General features: G+C 37.2%; 1 protein-coding gene across 15 annotated transcripts in view; it reads left to right on the top strand.

The window, feature by feature from the left end:
* Nucleotides 1-13,809, top strand: part of LOC128700178 (E3 ubiquitin-protein ligase TTC3) — a 323,006-nt gene that overhangs the window by 286,481 nt on the left and 22,716 nt on the right. For 14 of the 15 annotated variants that reach the window (XM_070100694.1, XM_070100699.1, XM_070100693.1 and 11 more), the window contains 3 exons: nucleotides 2,175-2,429; nucleotides 8,492-8,586; nucleotides 11,184-11,288. In XM_070100694.1, coding sequence (XP_069956795.1) covers nucleotides 2,175-2,429; nucleotides 8,492-8,586; nucleotides 11,184-11,288 — 455 coding nt within the window. The remainder of the gene's footprint in view (nucleotides 1-2,174; nucleotides 2,430-8,491; nucleotides 8,587-11,183; nucleotides 11,289-13,809) is intronic. The other variant, XM_070100700.1, reaches the window with a different exon arrangement.

Genomic DNA, 13,809 nt, shown 5'->3' with positions numbered 1-13,809 from the left:
GTTAAAGAATTGTTTAATAACAACTGCAGCACCATTTTCTAATGCCACATCCTGTGTCCTCCATGGCTATAACTGTTCCTGCACATCGGAAGAGTGAGTCCGAGTTTGTAAGTCATTAATTGGTTCCAAAGTGCCAGTGTCATAAGGGAGGAATATCATTAGTTCAAGCATTGTAAGTCAGGAACTTACTGTATACTCTACTCCCAAAATTTCAGTCTATGAATAGATTAACTTTTTCATGAGTTTTTCTTGTTGCCCACTATTTCTAGGCTTGGCACACATACCCCAAGTTGAGAACTAAATAATGCTTAAATCTGTTTTCCCTCTTTGTTTCTTCATCATCAAAATGAATTCAGTGCTATTAGAATAATATTTAACCCGTTCACTGTCCTGAACCCCAAAATTAAAATTGCTTTCAGCATCCACTTTTTTTCATTATCAGTTATAAGAGTACATTTTTTGTTGGTAATAAAAAATTTCCCGTCAGTACTTGCCGAGATATAGAGCCATCAAGTTAAAGACTTTATGACCTGCTGACGACAACATCAGTGATTGCCACATACTCCACGTTTCTATTTCATTATTTTTCTGGGGTTTTCTACATTTTGCAGTAAATTTTTTGGCCAATGAGACCCATATCATGCACAGTGTACATATATCCACCTGTTTTGTGCAGCACAATGCCTGCACTATTAGTGTCATCAGTATATTTACAAAACATGTTTACACAACAATATAAACACACACACAGAGAGACAAAAGTTTTGCATTAGTACTGTTCTAACATTTGTGTACATATATACAGGCACTGGTCATGTTCCTAGAGCTTGCAGTCTCCAGAAGTCCTTGAAACACAGCTCCATACACAGCAGTGTTTTACACTCTACACATAAAATGTGTGTGTCTGCACTATGGTGGAGGCCTTGTTTTGTGTGCACAAACATAACATCTATTCTGAGCTCAGTTCTTCTTTTCTGTAAAAGGAAGTGATAACCAGACTTAAAATAAAAGGGTATTCACTGATCATCTTAATTTTTGTTGGAAGTGTCACTGGAGAATAAAACTTGTTCAGTTTGCCTGGGAGTGAGGCCTCTGGATCCCCACAGCATGGTGAACAAAGTGTATTAAATATGGCATTCCTACAATTCACTGCAGGGGCCCCGATTTTTTTTGTATACTGCACACACTAAAAGTGTAGACCTGTTCTCTCATATATAGGCCTACCAAGTCTCTTGCACCAAATTTGAGGCTGCTAGAATTTGTGCATAGATCTACGTGAGGACCCCTGGCATCAGTAACGTGACGGCTGTTGAAAGGGTTAAGAGAGATGGCCTCTGAAACTAATGTCCCATATCTGAAACAAAATATAAGTCAACATAATTTTTTATTATTTGTGGATTTTTAGATTTGCAGGTTCTTGAAGAATGTAATTTCCCTTGTAACCTGTGAATTTGGAGGTCAACTGAATTAAGCATATGCAGAAACAGACAACAGATGAATTTTGGGCGAATCTGGTAGAATCTCCATCTATTACCCGTGTTTACTGAGGGTTGATTCCTATATAGTTATTCCCTCATATTATAGTTGTCTCTAGCAGAAGTGCTAAATTTCTTAGTATTTGTTGATGTGTGTTTGCATGTCTTTGTATATGTATAGATTTTACATAAAGTTGTTAGTTAAGAATAGTGTTTGTTACATAACATTTTTATTTTGTTTGCAGTAGTTTCTTAAATTTTGTTTGCATAGCTCATAATTTGTTTAGATAAATTTTCAGCACTTAATGATCAGTTGTGTGTGCATGATAGAACTGTTTTACTCAGCTCTTTGACAAGGTGGTGTGTGCAGCTGTGTATGACAAAAGCCATGGACTTGATGGCTAATTTATACATAAATATGGATTTATCAAGGCTAATAATGCTGGCAACTTTATTGAAGCTTTGTTGCCAGGGGTAAGTTAGGCAATGCTGATATTATCGGTTTCAGCTATCTCAAGTTATTAGAAAATAGTCCATGTAGTGGAATGAGGTGTAATTTTTATAGTATAAATGTTAAATACATACATGCTATTACTGTTTATGCACTTAAATTTAGATAATAATACTAAATTAAACTTGGCTATACCCAGCTATGCTCATCATCAAAAGTGTGATGGATAATTAACTACTTTTTTCCAGCCACTAATAGTTGGCACTCATGCACTTGGTGTTCAAGCAAAGGAAAGTAAAAATCCAAGCAAACCAACAAGCCTAACAGTTGGAGGTGTGAGTGTATCCATAACTGATTCAGTAGGCAGTAATTCCTCGGCTTATGGGTTGAGTGACATTTCTCTAAATGCCAGTGCTGAAGTCAACATGTCAAGTGCCCACACACAGTCCACACCAACACTACACCAACCTACCACATTGACTGTGACAAAACCTAAGTTCCAGGTGAGTTAAAATGTATTTAATTTCCTTACAATCATGCAACTGTCATAAAAAATGGGAAGGTTGGTTGAAAAAATGTAAGTAAATAAGGAACTACTGCAAAAAAAAAATGCATACTGAAACCAGTGAAGTTTACATTGAATAAAGTATGAAATAACAGAACAAGCTTTTTTAATATCAAGAATTAATAAAGGAAAAATGCTTAAGCAGAGGTTCAGATTAGTGCAGAAATGAGCACATAAGACTGATTCAAGAACCACAAGTGCCAGAAATATAATGATGTGACTTACGTTGTGTAACAGAGTTGTAAACTCAAATACACTCGCTATAACCACTTATTCTAGTACTTGTATCTTCTTTTGCTACATCGTAAAACAATTAGCGAGTGCCATTTCTCCTACTACATTGTATCCATTTAAAATTATAGCCTTAATAAACCTTATCAGTGTCAAACCTGCATTTCAGAAACTGAATGTATAAGAATATTGAGAAATTCTGGTGCTATACAGTAAGTTATTTTTGAGATGGTATTCATTCTCCGCCAGTGTGAATTAGAGGTAGAGCTCTTGTTACACATTGTTCTACCATTTTTCCACCTTGCACTCTTCAGCATAGGCAGAAACCTGCATTTCTAAAATGGTTCTCTCATTAATAGCATTTTGTGCTAATCTGAATATAACATATAATAAGCTAACATAAAGAAACGAGGGATGAAATAAATAAGAATTATTTGACAAAAATCATTCATTTGTTGTTTTTTGTATTGAGCATAATTTTTTAAGAGCTTGCAGAGAGCTCACCCTACTAGAAAATCCGTGTCTTGCAGATGTTGTTCGTGGATCACACTCGTATTCATTCATTAAACAGGAATGATGTCATAAAATATGAAGTGTTATTAAATATAAAAATTAAGATGGCTGGGAGTGACCACTAAGGTGTTGCATATACACTCCATTGCGAAAGCTTTGCAGTAATGCAAACGTGTCATGTAAGATACACAATGTAAGAGCTTTTGTCTTGCATGTGTTACACTCTTGGCTTGATGCTTCTTATATAGTTATTTTGTTAAGTGCAGTTATGGGTGGGTAGTGGTTTATGTTGTAGCTATTACTGTGTAAGCTATGTGACCTACCAGTCTTATTGCAAGTTAGTTTTAAAATATTGTTAATGATGGACTTGAGTTTAAATGCTGATAAACAACAAAGCTTGAACACATGAGACTAAAACTGTGCTTTTGCTAAGCTTACAAAATAGCATTATAGTTGTGCTAATTTTAAATAAGTCCCCTAGACATTCTTAGAAACTGGCATGCTTGCATCCCATTTTCTTGTTCTTTATTTAATTTTTTATGGGTCTTTCAAATATAATCTCATTTTCTTCATAGACTTGTGCATCTTTAACCAGATTTACTTTTCACTTAATTTTTCAGAACAAATGACTTGAATAGCTTTGTAGTTCTCATATTTCTCTCCTGGGTTTGAAAACAATTCATTCTTTAGTAAACAGTGAATAGTGGGAAGTACAGCAATATGGGAGCCCATGACAGCCATCTCAGTGAGGTTGGGGGGAGGGGAGGTGGTTTTTATGACAGCCAGCTTAGTAAGGGTTTTGGGCAAGGAGTGTTCAAGGTGCAGTTTGTGATATTGATCATTGTTTGCACAAGTGATTTCTAACTTTGTGGACAGGGGTATTGCCATAACTGAAAGCTGTTGTTAGGTTACTGCCATAGCCAAAATGATTCAAGGTATTGGCATAACTAAAAATGGTATGTACATGTGCATTTTATTTGTATGAGATGGGGGCATTTCAGCCTGATTCCTTGCTTTATTTTTGAATAGGGTTATTATAGAGGTGATAAGTATGAAGAGTTGGGTAGTACAGTATCTTTAATAATCATGACTTTATCTGTATTACTTGTGTTACTGGGAATTGAGCTGCAGTTCTCAGGCTTTACTGCTCAACTGAAAATCAACTAGTATGATTTACCGAGCCATGTGGGCTTTGTCATAATACAGTACAGTGGACCCCCGGATATTGCCCAAATCAGATTTCGGCTGCTTTTTTGGCTAAAATTCTGCCCTGGATTTCATCCGGCAACTTGAAATCAGCCGTATTGGATGCGTAATAATAATCACTCTTGGGCACATTAAATGTCTTATTTTAGGTTAATATAGACATAGGTTGGTAGACAGCAACCACCCAGGGAAGTACTACCGTCCTGCCAGATGACTGTGAAACAAAAACCTGTAACTGTTTTGCATGATGGTAGGATTGCTGGTTTCTTTTTCTGTCTCATAAACACGCTAAGATAACAGGGATATCTTGCTACTCCTACTTACACTTTGGTCACACTTCACAGACACACACATGCATATATATATATACATACATCTAGGTTTTTCTCCTTTTTCTAAATAGCTCTTGTTCTTTTTTATTTCTTCTATTGTCCATGGGGAAGTGGAAAAGAATCTTTCCTCCGTAAGCCATGCGTGTCGTATGAGGCGACTAAAATGCCGGGAGCAATGGGCTAGTAACCCCTTCTCCTGTATACAATTACTAAAAAAGAGAAGAAGAAAAACTTTATAAAACTGGGTTGCTTAAATGTGCGTGGATGTAGTGCGGATGACAAGAAACAGATGATTGCTGATGTTATGAATGAAAAGAAGTTGGATGTCCTGGCCCTAAGCGAAACAAAGCTGAAGGGGGTAGGAGAGTTTCAGTGGGGGGAAATAAATGGGATTAAATCTGGAGTATCTGAGAGAGTTAGAGCAAAGGAAGGGGTAGCAGTAATGTTAAATGATCAGTTATGGAAGGAGAAAAGAGAATATGAATGTGTAAATTCAAGAATTATGTGGATTAAAGTAAAGGTTGGATGCGAGAAGTGGGTCATAATAAGCGTGTATGCACCTGGAGAAGAGAGGAATGCAGAGGAGAGAGAGAGATTTTGGGAGATGTTAAGTGAATGTATAGGAGCCTTTGAACCAAGTGAGAGAGTAATTGTGGTAGGGGACTTGAATGCTAAAGTAGGAGAAACTTTTAGAGAGGGTGTGGTAGGTAAGTTTGGGGTGCCAGGTGTAAATGATAATGGGAGCCCTTTGATTGAACTTTGTATAGAAAGGGGTTTAGTTATAGGTAATACATATTTTAAGAAAAAGAGGATAAATAAGTATACACGATATGATGTAGGGCGAAATGACAGTAGTTTGTTGGATTATGTATTGGTAGATAAAAGACTGTTGAGTAGACTTCAGGATGTACATGTTTATAGAGGGGCCACAGATATATCAGATCACTTTCTAGTTGTAGCTACACTGAGAGTAAAAGGTAGATGGGATACAAGGAGAATAGAAGCATCAGGGAAGAGAGAGGTGAAGGTTTACAAACTAAAAGAGGAGGCAGTTAGGGTAAGATATAAACAGCTATTGGAGGATAGATGGGCTAATGAGAGCATAGGCAATGGGGTCGAAGAGGTATGGGGTAGGTTTAAAAATGTAGTGTTAGAGTGTTCAGCAGAAGTTTGTGGTTACAGGAAAGTGGGTGCAGGAGGGAAGAGGAGCGATTGGTGGAATGATGATGTAAAGAGAGTAGTAAGGGAGAAAAAGTTAGCATATGAGAAGTTTTTACAAAGTAGAAGTGATGCAAGGAGGGAAGAGTATATGGAGAAAAAGAGAGAAGTTAAGAGAGTGGTGAAGCAATGTAAAAAGAGAGCAAATGAGAGAGTGGGTGAGATGTTATCAACAAATTTTGTTGAAAATAAGAAAAAGTTTTGGAGTGAGATTAACAAGTTAAGAAAGCCTAGAGAACAAATGGATTTGTCAGTTAAAAATAGGAGAGGAGAGTTATTAAATGGAGAGTTAGAGGTATTGGGAAGATGGAAGGAATATTTTGAGGAATTGTTAAATGTTGATGAAGATAGGGAAGCTGTGATTTCGTGTATAGGGCAAGGAGGAATAACATCTTGTAGGAGTGAGGAAGAGCCAGTTGTGAGTGTGGGGGAAGTTCGTGAGGCAGTAGGTAAAATGAAAGGGGGTAAGGCAGCCGGGATTGATGGGATAAAGATAGAAATGTTAAAAGCAGGTGGGGATATAGTTTTGGAGTGGTTGGTGCAATTATTTAATAAATGTATGGAAGAGGGTAAGGTACCTAGGGATTGGCAGAGAGCATGCATAGTTCCTTTGTATAAAGGCAAAGGGGATAAAAGAGAGTGCAAAAATTATAGGGGGATAAGTCTCTTGAGTGTACCTGGTAAAGTGTATGGTAGAGTTATAATTGAAAGAATTAAGAGTAAGACGGAGAATAGGATAGCAGATGAACAAGGAGGCTTTAGGAAAGGTAGGGGGTGTGTGGACCAGGTGTTTACAGTGAAACATATAAGTGAACAGTATTTAGATAAGGCTAAAGAGGTCTTTGTGGCATTTATGGATTTGGAAAAGGCGTATGACAGGGTGGATAGGGGGGCAATGTGGCAGATGTTGCAAGTGTATGGTGTAGGAGGTAGGTTACTGAAAGCAGTGAAGAGTTTTTACGAGGATAGTGAGGCTCAAGTTAGAGTATGTAGGTGCTCTTGGGAGATTCTGAAGAGAAGTTGCAGAGATTGGTGGATGAATTTGGTAGGGTGTGCAAAAGAAGAAAATGGAATATCAGGGTGGAAATGGGTCAATTGATGAGGGAAAAAGAGTTTTGTTTTCTCTGATTCAGCATTAGAGTCAAAACTGTGAATCTGGCGTCTGGCCTAGTCACCAGGGGTCCCTTCATACGCATTTGCTTACAATTCTTTTATGAAGGGATTCATGAATTACAGTGCCTGCACTCTGAAGGAGGGGTGTTAATGTTGCAGTTTAAAAACTGTAGTGTAAAGCACCCTTCTGGCAAGACAGTGATGGAGTGAATGATGGTGAAAGTTTTTCTTTTTCGGGCCACCCTGCCTTGGTGGGAATCGGCCGGTGTGATAATAAAAATAAAATAAATAGACATTTTCATTAATCCATCTATCATATTTTTTCAAATTTATATAAGAAACACGTTACATAGCATATGAACATGCAGTGTTTATATGCTGTTGAGTGGAAAGTCGGGTGGAGGGTAAACATTGTTTTCTCTGATTCAGCATTAGAGAAAACTGTGAATCTGGCGTCTGGCCTAGTCACCACCCTTCATACGCATTTGCTTACAATTCTTGGCATGAATTATTCATTACTTCTCCCTTTGTTTACGATGGCATCTAAAGGTAGTTGTTAGAAACGATTAAACTCATTGAACATGATATGTCGATGGTAATAATATGGCCGTGTGGTGTAGCCCAGGGGGGCTACATAGGTGTACATACATCTGCTGCTGCCTACACTGACTTCTTACAAATAAATACTACTCACCTCTCGCCCTACATTAAGACTGCAAATATTTTAAGGTAAGTAATGAATGTACTCTGGCAGTAAATGACAAAGAAGGGAAGTAACACTAGAGAGAGTTTTGATACCTAAAGTCCTTATAGAGGGGGATTCCCAACTCCCTCTCCCCTCCTCGCCTTCTTCAGTATGCCAACAAGAGCCTTCAATAAAGGTATGTAATGTTCATTTATCATTAAAGTTAGTGCTTTATATTTCTTTCTCATTGTTTTCTATATGTAAAGCTATAGTTTTTTTTTTTTTGGGGGGGGAGGTGTCTAGAATGGATTAATTGGATTTATATTATTTCTTATGGGAAATATTACTTCAGTTTTCGGCCATTTCAGATTTCGGCCAACCTTCTGGAATGGATTATGGCCAAAAACCAGGGGTCTGCTGTATTTATATTTGAACTAATGCATTGAATTGGCATTTAATACCTCCTTCCTAATTCATTCCATGTATTGGAAGCTTCCTTGCCTAGTCTAACTTAAAGCATCACAATGCCATGTGTGATATTTAATATTGCCTCGGAATATGATTCAAGATTCAATTGCTAAATATGTACTTTAAAATGAACAGTGTTATGATGAGTATTTTCAAACTTTTTTGTATGTTTTTATTTGTTTCTTTATATATTTTACAGAGAAGGTAACTAAGAATTGTCTTCCTTTTTGACAGAACCTTTCCAGCAACAGCTCTGTTGGGACTATTGGAGCACCTCCTCCAAAATTGGTCCGTCCCCAGTCCAGGCAGTCTCAAAACACTGTTAAAATGTGAGCTGATACATATTCTTTGTCAGTAATAACTTTTTCTTTTGAATTCAAATGTCACTTTATCTTATTATAAAGCATTAAATTAACTGAGTAGGCATTGATAATATATTTCTGTGGTCCCATTCCATGCAGAACCTGTAAGAATGTTAATCTCAAGGTAGATCTAGTATACCAGTAAATAAGACTACTATCACTTTTTATCTAGTAAGTCACCTCCACAATTCACCTTTGCTGTCTATATCACTGTGCAAACCCCCATCTCAGCACTAGTAGATTGTATTGTTTGGCTGTGTACAAACATCACAGCAACATTGAGAACATCACTTGAATAAGTGGTGGATCTACCTGCTCCTCTAGGTTAGAGGACTGACAAATATTCTTATTACATGTCACATAGACTGTGGCTGTGTTTATGTAGAAAAGCTTATTCAGTATGCTTAGCTGAAACAGTATGGATGTAAATACCAACAGAGGTGAGTGGTGGTTAATTTGATGGTTCATACTGCATTGAAACAAAGTTTGACTGCTTAATGACTCATCAGCTCAGAATATATTTCTAATCGTGTCTTTCAACTTCTGGACTGGATGAAATGATTTTGGGAGAATTGGAGACTAGTGGTAGGCTTTCCTCACAAGCTGACATGGGGAAATCTCTTCCTTGCCAGTTTTGAGCAGCTCACAGCTGTTTCTGTTGAAACTCATCTTCCACATCTCTAACCACAGTGTCAGCCTATCCAGATGACTCTGGATACTCCAACAATTTGCTTTAGATGCTGCATTTTTTACAATTTAGTTTCTTTCACAAATTTTGTTTTTTTTAAACTTTCATTTGCACTGTGAATAGGTATGCTTTTATTGTGGCCATGAATCTTCACTAGGGATAAAAGCCTTCTGGAAATCTTAGATATTCTACATCTGTTGGGACCTTTTTCATCCTCTGGCAAGATAGTGATAGTGTGAATGATGGTGGAAGTGTTTCTTTTTCGGGTCACCCTGCCTCAATGGGAGACGACCAGTGTTAAAAAAAATTTATTGAAAATTTTAATAAGTTAGTCATATACAATCTTTTTGTTGCACAATTAATGTTGGTTTCCAGTTATTATTTCACAGAAAATTAACTGTCTTGTCTCTAATAATATTCTCCATTTGTTTACCTAAAATTAATGTTCAGCTAATGGTATGATAGTTGAGGGCACATGTCTTAACCCTTTTTAAGTATGAGGTAACATTTGCTAGTTTCCAGCTTATTGGCACTTAATCTGCTAATGAGCAATTAGCTCCTGACAAACAAGTCACCACTCCAAATCCTGGGAACATGGTTTCCACTTTGACCCCCTACATTTTAACATACATGATTGGACATTCAAAAATCATATCCATCATTGACTTTGGTCCTGGAAATGGGGTAGGGGTCGTCCTTGAAAAGGTTGGAGGGAGGAGGTAAAGGAGGTTTTGTGGGCAAGGGGCTTGGACTTCCAGTAAGCATGTGTGAGCGTGTTAGGAGTGAATGGAGACGAATGGTTTTTGAGACCTGACAAACTGTTGGAGTGTGAGCAGGGTAATATTTAATGAAGGGATTTAGAGAAACTGGTTAGCCAGACTTGAGGCCTGGAAATGGGAAGTACACTGCCTGCACTTTAAAGGAGGGGTTTGGGATATTGACAGTTTGGAGGGACTTCTAAACTGTCATATCTGAGCACCTCTGCAAAGACAGTGATTATGTATGAGTGAGGTGAAAGTGTTGAATGATGAAAGTACAGTGGACCCCCGGTTAACGAACTTTTTTCATTCCAGTAGTATGTTCAGGTGCCAGTACTGACCGAATTTTTTCCCATAAGGAATATTGTGAAGTAGATTAGTCCATTTCAGACCCCCAAACATACACGTACAAACGCACTTACATAAATACACTTGCATAATTGGTCGCATTCGGAGGTGATCGTTAAGCGGGGGTCCACTGTATTTTATTTTTGGGGATTTTTTTTTCTTTTGGGGTCACCCTGCCTTGGTGGGAGATGGTTGACTTGTTGGGAAAAAAAAAATATATATAAACTAAAGCTACTTTCTGTTGAGGTTTTTGTACTATAGTGTCTGCCGTCTTCCTTTGTCAGCTGTTCATCATCAGGCTCTTCTGACTCAGTTTTGAAGCTTGTACAGTTAGCAAATCTGACAACGAAGGAACACATATGTGCACGAGGAGGTAAATAGATGTCTTACTGGGCAAAAAGGGATGATAGTCTGTTTACTGGTTCATTAAGTCTCGACATGTCTGTACAGTAATCCTGTATGTAGTTCATGAAACCCTTGATAGACTTTTTTTTTCATACTTCGAAACATGTTAATCTTGTTTTATGCATGCTGACAAATTAGTTAGTTTTGCAGAAGCTAAATTAAGAAAGAGAATCCTTAAGCAAACAACTGATAATAAAATGTGTTGGTTTGCACTCTGGCAGGTGTACATAATAGACATTCTTATAATTTCTCTTACAAAAATGTTATTTTTCTATGTAATTGTACTTAACCTTAAAACCATTGAGTGCTTGATAATAATAATTATGTGTAAGATTGTTTTTTTTTTTTTTTTACTCATTTTACAGGGGAAATCAAGGTTCTGTAGTCAAAGATGATAGTGTCACAATCACCACATCTTATAAGAAGCTCATTGAGATATGCAAGCAACGGATTGGCAAGGATCATACATCGTAAGTTTAATCTTTCGTCACACACTATATATTGATGCATTTTCTCTAGGAGTTTCTTATCCGTGAGTGGGTGGCCACATGTATATATTTTCCAGACAGCCCAGTGATTGGTATATCCTATTTTAAGGCAAACAAGACGCTCTGGCATCAAGGATGCCTTCTCCCCCCATTCTGATAGGCTAAATTTTGGAAAAAAATGGTAAATGGTACTTCATATTCCAAGACACTGGGTAAATTTTCAAGACTTATTTCAGAGAAAAATAGTGTTTTCGATGCCATAAAATATGGTTGTTATGATTAAAAATTATAGAAAGTTTGGCACAAGACAGGTTGATAAATAGGGGTGTAAACTGAGTGGATGTAAGGTGTTGAGGGCACATGAGATTGAGTTGGAAGAAAAGTATGAAAGAAATATTTGTGGGTAGGGGCTTGATCATTTAGTAGACTTGTTACATCAGGATGGGCAAGGGCTGTTGGTTAATGCAATTTGACATGATATTGCAGTTTGAATAATAGTATAATACTATTGAAGAATAAATCACAGTATGATTACTGGAACAATTCTCCAGTTGGCCCTGAACCTGTCGAGTTAAATGAGAGACGAAAGAGGTGATAGTCAATACTTTAAATTGGCTTTCTTACTGCTTGATAATGGTCCATTTTGGAATGAAACATTGCTTAGTTTTCATTCCCAGTTTATTGATTAGTTTTGAATAGTTATGAGTAATGGAAGTTGAAAAGTACAGCTCTTGTACTTCAAAAGTGGGGTGGAGATGTTGCAGTTGAATAGGTTAACATGGTTCTTTAACCCTTTAAGGGTTGGTGCCGTACTAGTACGGCTTGCATGCCAGAGTTGGTGCTGTACTGATACGGCTTGCGCACCAGGGTTGGTGCCGTACTAGTACTCATAAATTCTAGCGCCTTCAGATCTAGCAAGAGAAAGCTGGTAGGCCTATATGTGAAAGAATGGGTCTGTGTGGTCAGTGTGTGCAGTACAAAAAAAATCCTACAACACATAATGCATAATGAGGAAAAAAAACTCTGACTGTGTTTTTGGTTTAAAACAGCGAGTTTGCAGTGTATTTTCATGTGGTATTTATGGATGTATTCTTATTTTCTTGGTCTCATTTGATAGAATGGACGATGTGTTACAAAAATAGAGATGATTGTGATTGGTTTCACGATGACAAGTACCTTGAAATTGAGCTCAAAGTAGCGAAAATGTTCGATTTTTGCTGATGTTCAAGTAAACAAATCACGCCATGCATCCAATACATGTCAAGTGGTGAGTTTAGTATTCTCTCACAAATGCGCTGATATTATTTATACCGTTTTTACAATGATGCAGTAGTATACATAACAGTAAATCTTCTATTTTTTGTGAGAATAAAAATTCAAAATGGAAAGCAAGAGGGGCCTGGAGACATGACTAATGAACAGATAAAATGTTATTTTAGTGCCAGGAATGTCTGTCTTGTTTATTCTGGACTATTTTGAAATTGGCATCTTTTGAAATTTGTGTGAAATTGGCCAAATTGCCAAATTCTGACCACATTATTGAGTAGTTGAAATCGGTAAATGGGTGGTTTCTTGTACTCAGTCGATAGAACAAATGGAGTTCTAGCAAAATAGCTATGATTTTAGTAGACTGGAACATTGGAGTTGGCCAAAAATAGGGCTCAAAATGAGCGAAATCACCAATGTGTAAATCTCGTCAAGGCCGCTAACTTTGCAAGAGCATAATTCCATAAGTTTTTCATTAAATTTCATACTTTTGGTGTCATTACGATCATAAAAAGATTATCATTTCACAGGATTTTTTGGGGGGGAGGGGATTTTTTGACCCCTAGAACCAGTTTGGGAGAGGGCCTCTCAACCCTGAAAGGGTTAATGTATGGGATTCTATGAAAGATGTTAAAGAACTCATAATGTTTACTACCTTTCCTCTGCCTTGAAAAATACCTGAAGAGTTTAAGTATATCAAATATGTTTTTATCTTCAGAGGAGGAGATATTTCAAGGAGCAATTAAGTAATTTGTTAAAATAGTTTTGTATTACAGTTTGGCAGTCGTTATGGAGCTGTTACTACCCTTAGTGTACAGTTATGATTGTCTCAGAAGACTATAGGATTGAGGAACTGGAAGAAAACTAAAAAGAAAATGCAGATGAGCACAAAGAAGGAAGAAAATATTACCTACTACTGAGTGGTGCTGCAGTGTAAATGTACTATTTAAAGAACCATGAATAGGAGGCAGGCTATCCTTTACAGTTTTCAACCCCCAGAAGGTAATACATCTACAGACAGCTGATACCACAAGAAATGGACCTGATGTGATTTCTAAAATTTTGTGCAGAAGATTAAGCTGTCCACTAGTCAACTTTTGAGATATCATTACAAGTACAGTGGACCCCCGGTTAACGATATTTTTTCACTCCAGAAGTATATTCAGGTGCCAGTACTGACCAAATTTGTTCCCATAAGAAATATTGTGAAGTAGATTAGTCCATTTCAGACCCCCAA

This window comes from Cherax quadricarinatus, chromosome 74, assembly GCF_038502225.1.
Source record: "Cherax quadricarinatus isolate ZL_2023a chromosome 74, ASM3850222v1, whole genome shotgun sequence".
NCBI classification, from domain to species: Eukaryota; Metazoa; Arthropoda; class Malacostraca; order Decapoda; family Parastacidae; genus Cherax; species Cherax quadricarinatus.
The sequence above is the reverse complement of the archived record's forward strand: the minus strand, read 5'-3'. Positions and strand labels throughout refer to the sequence as shown.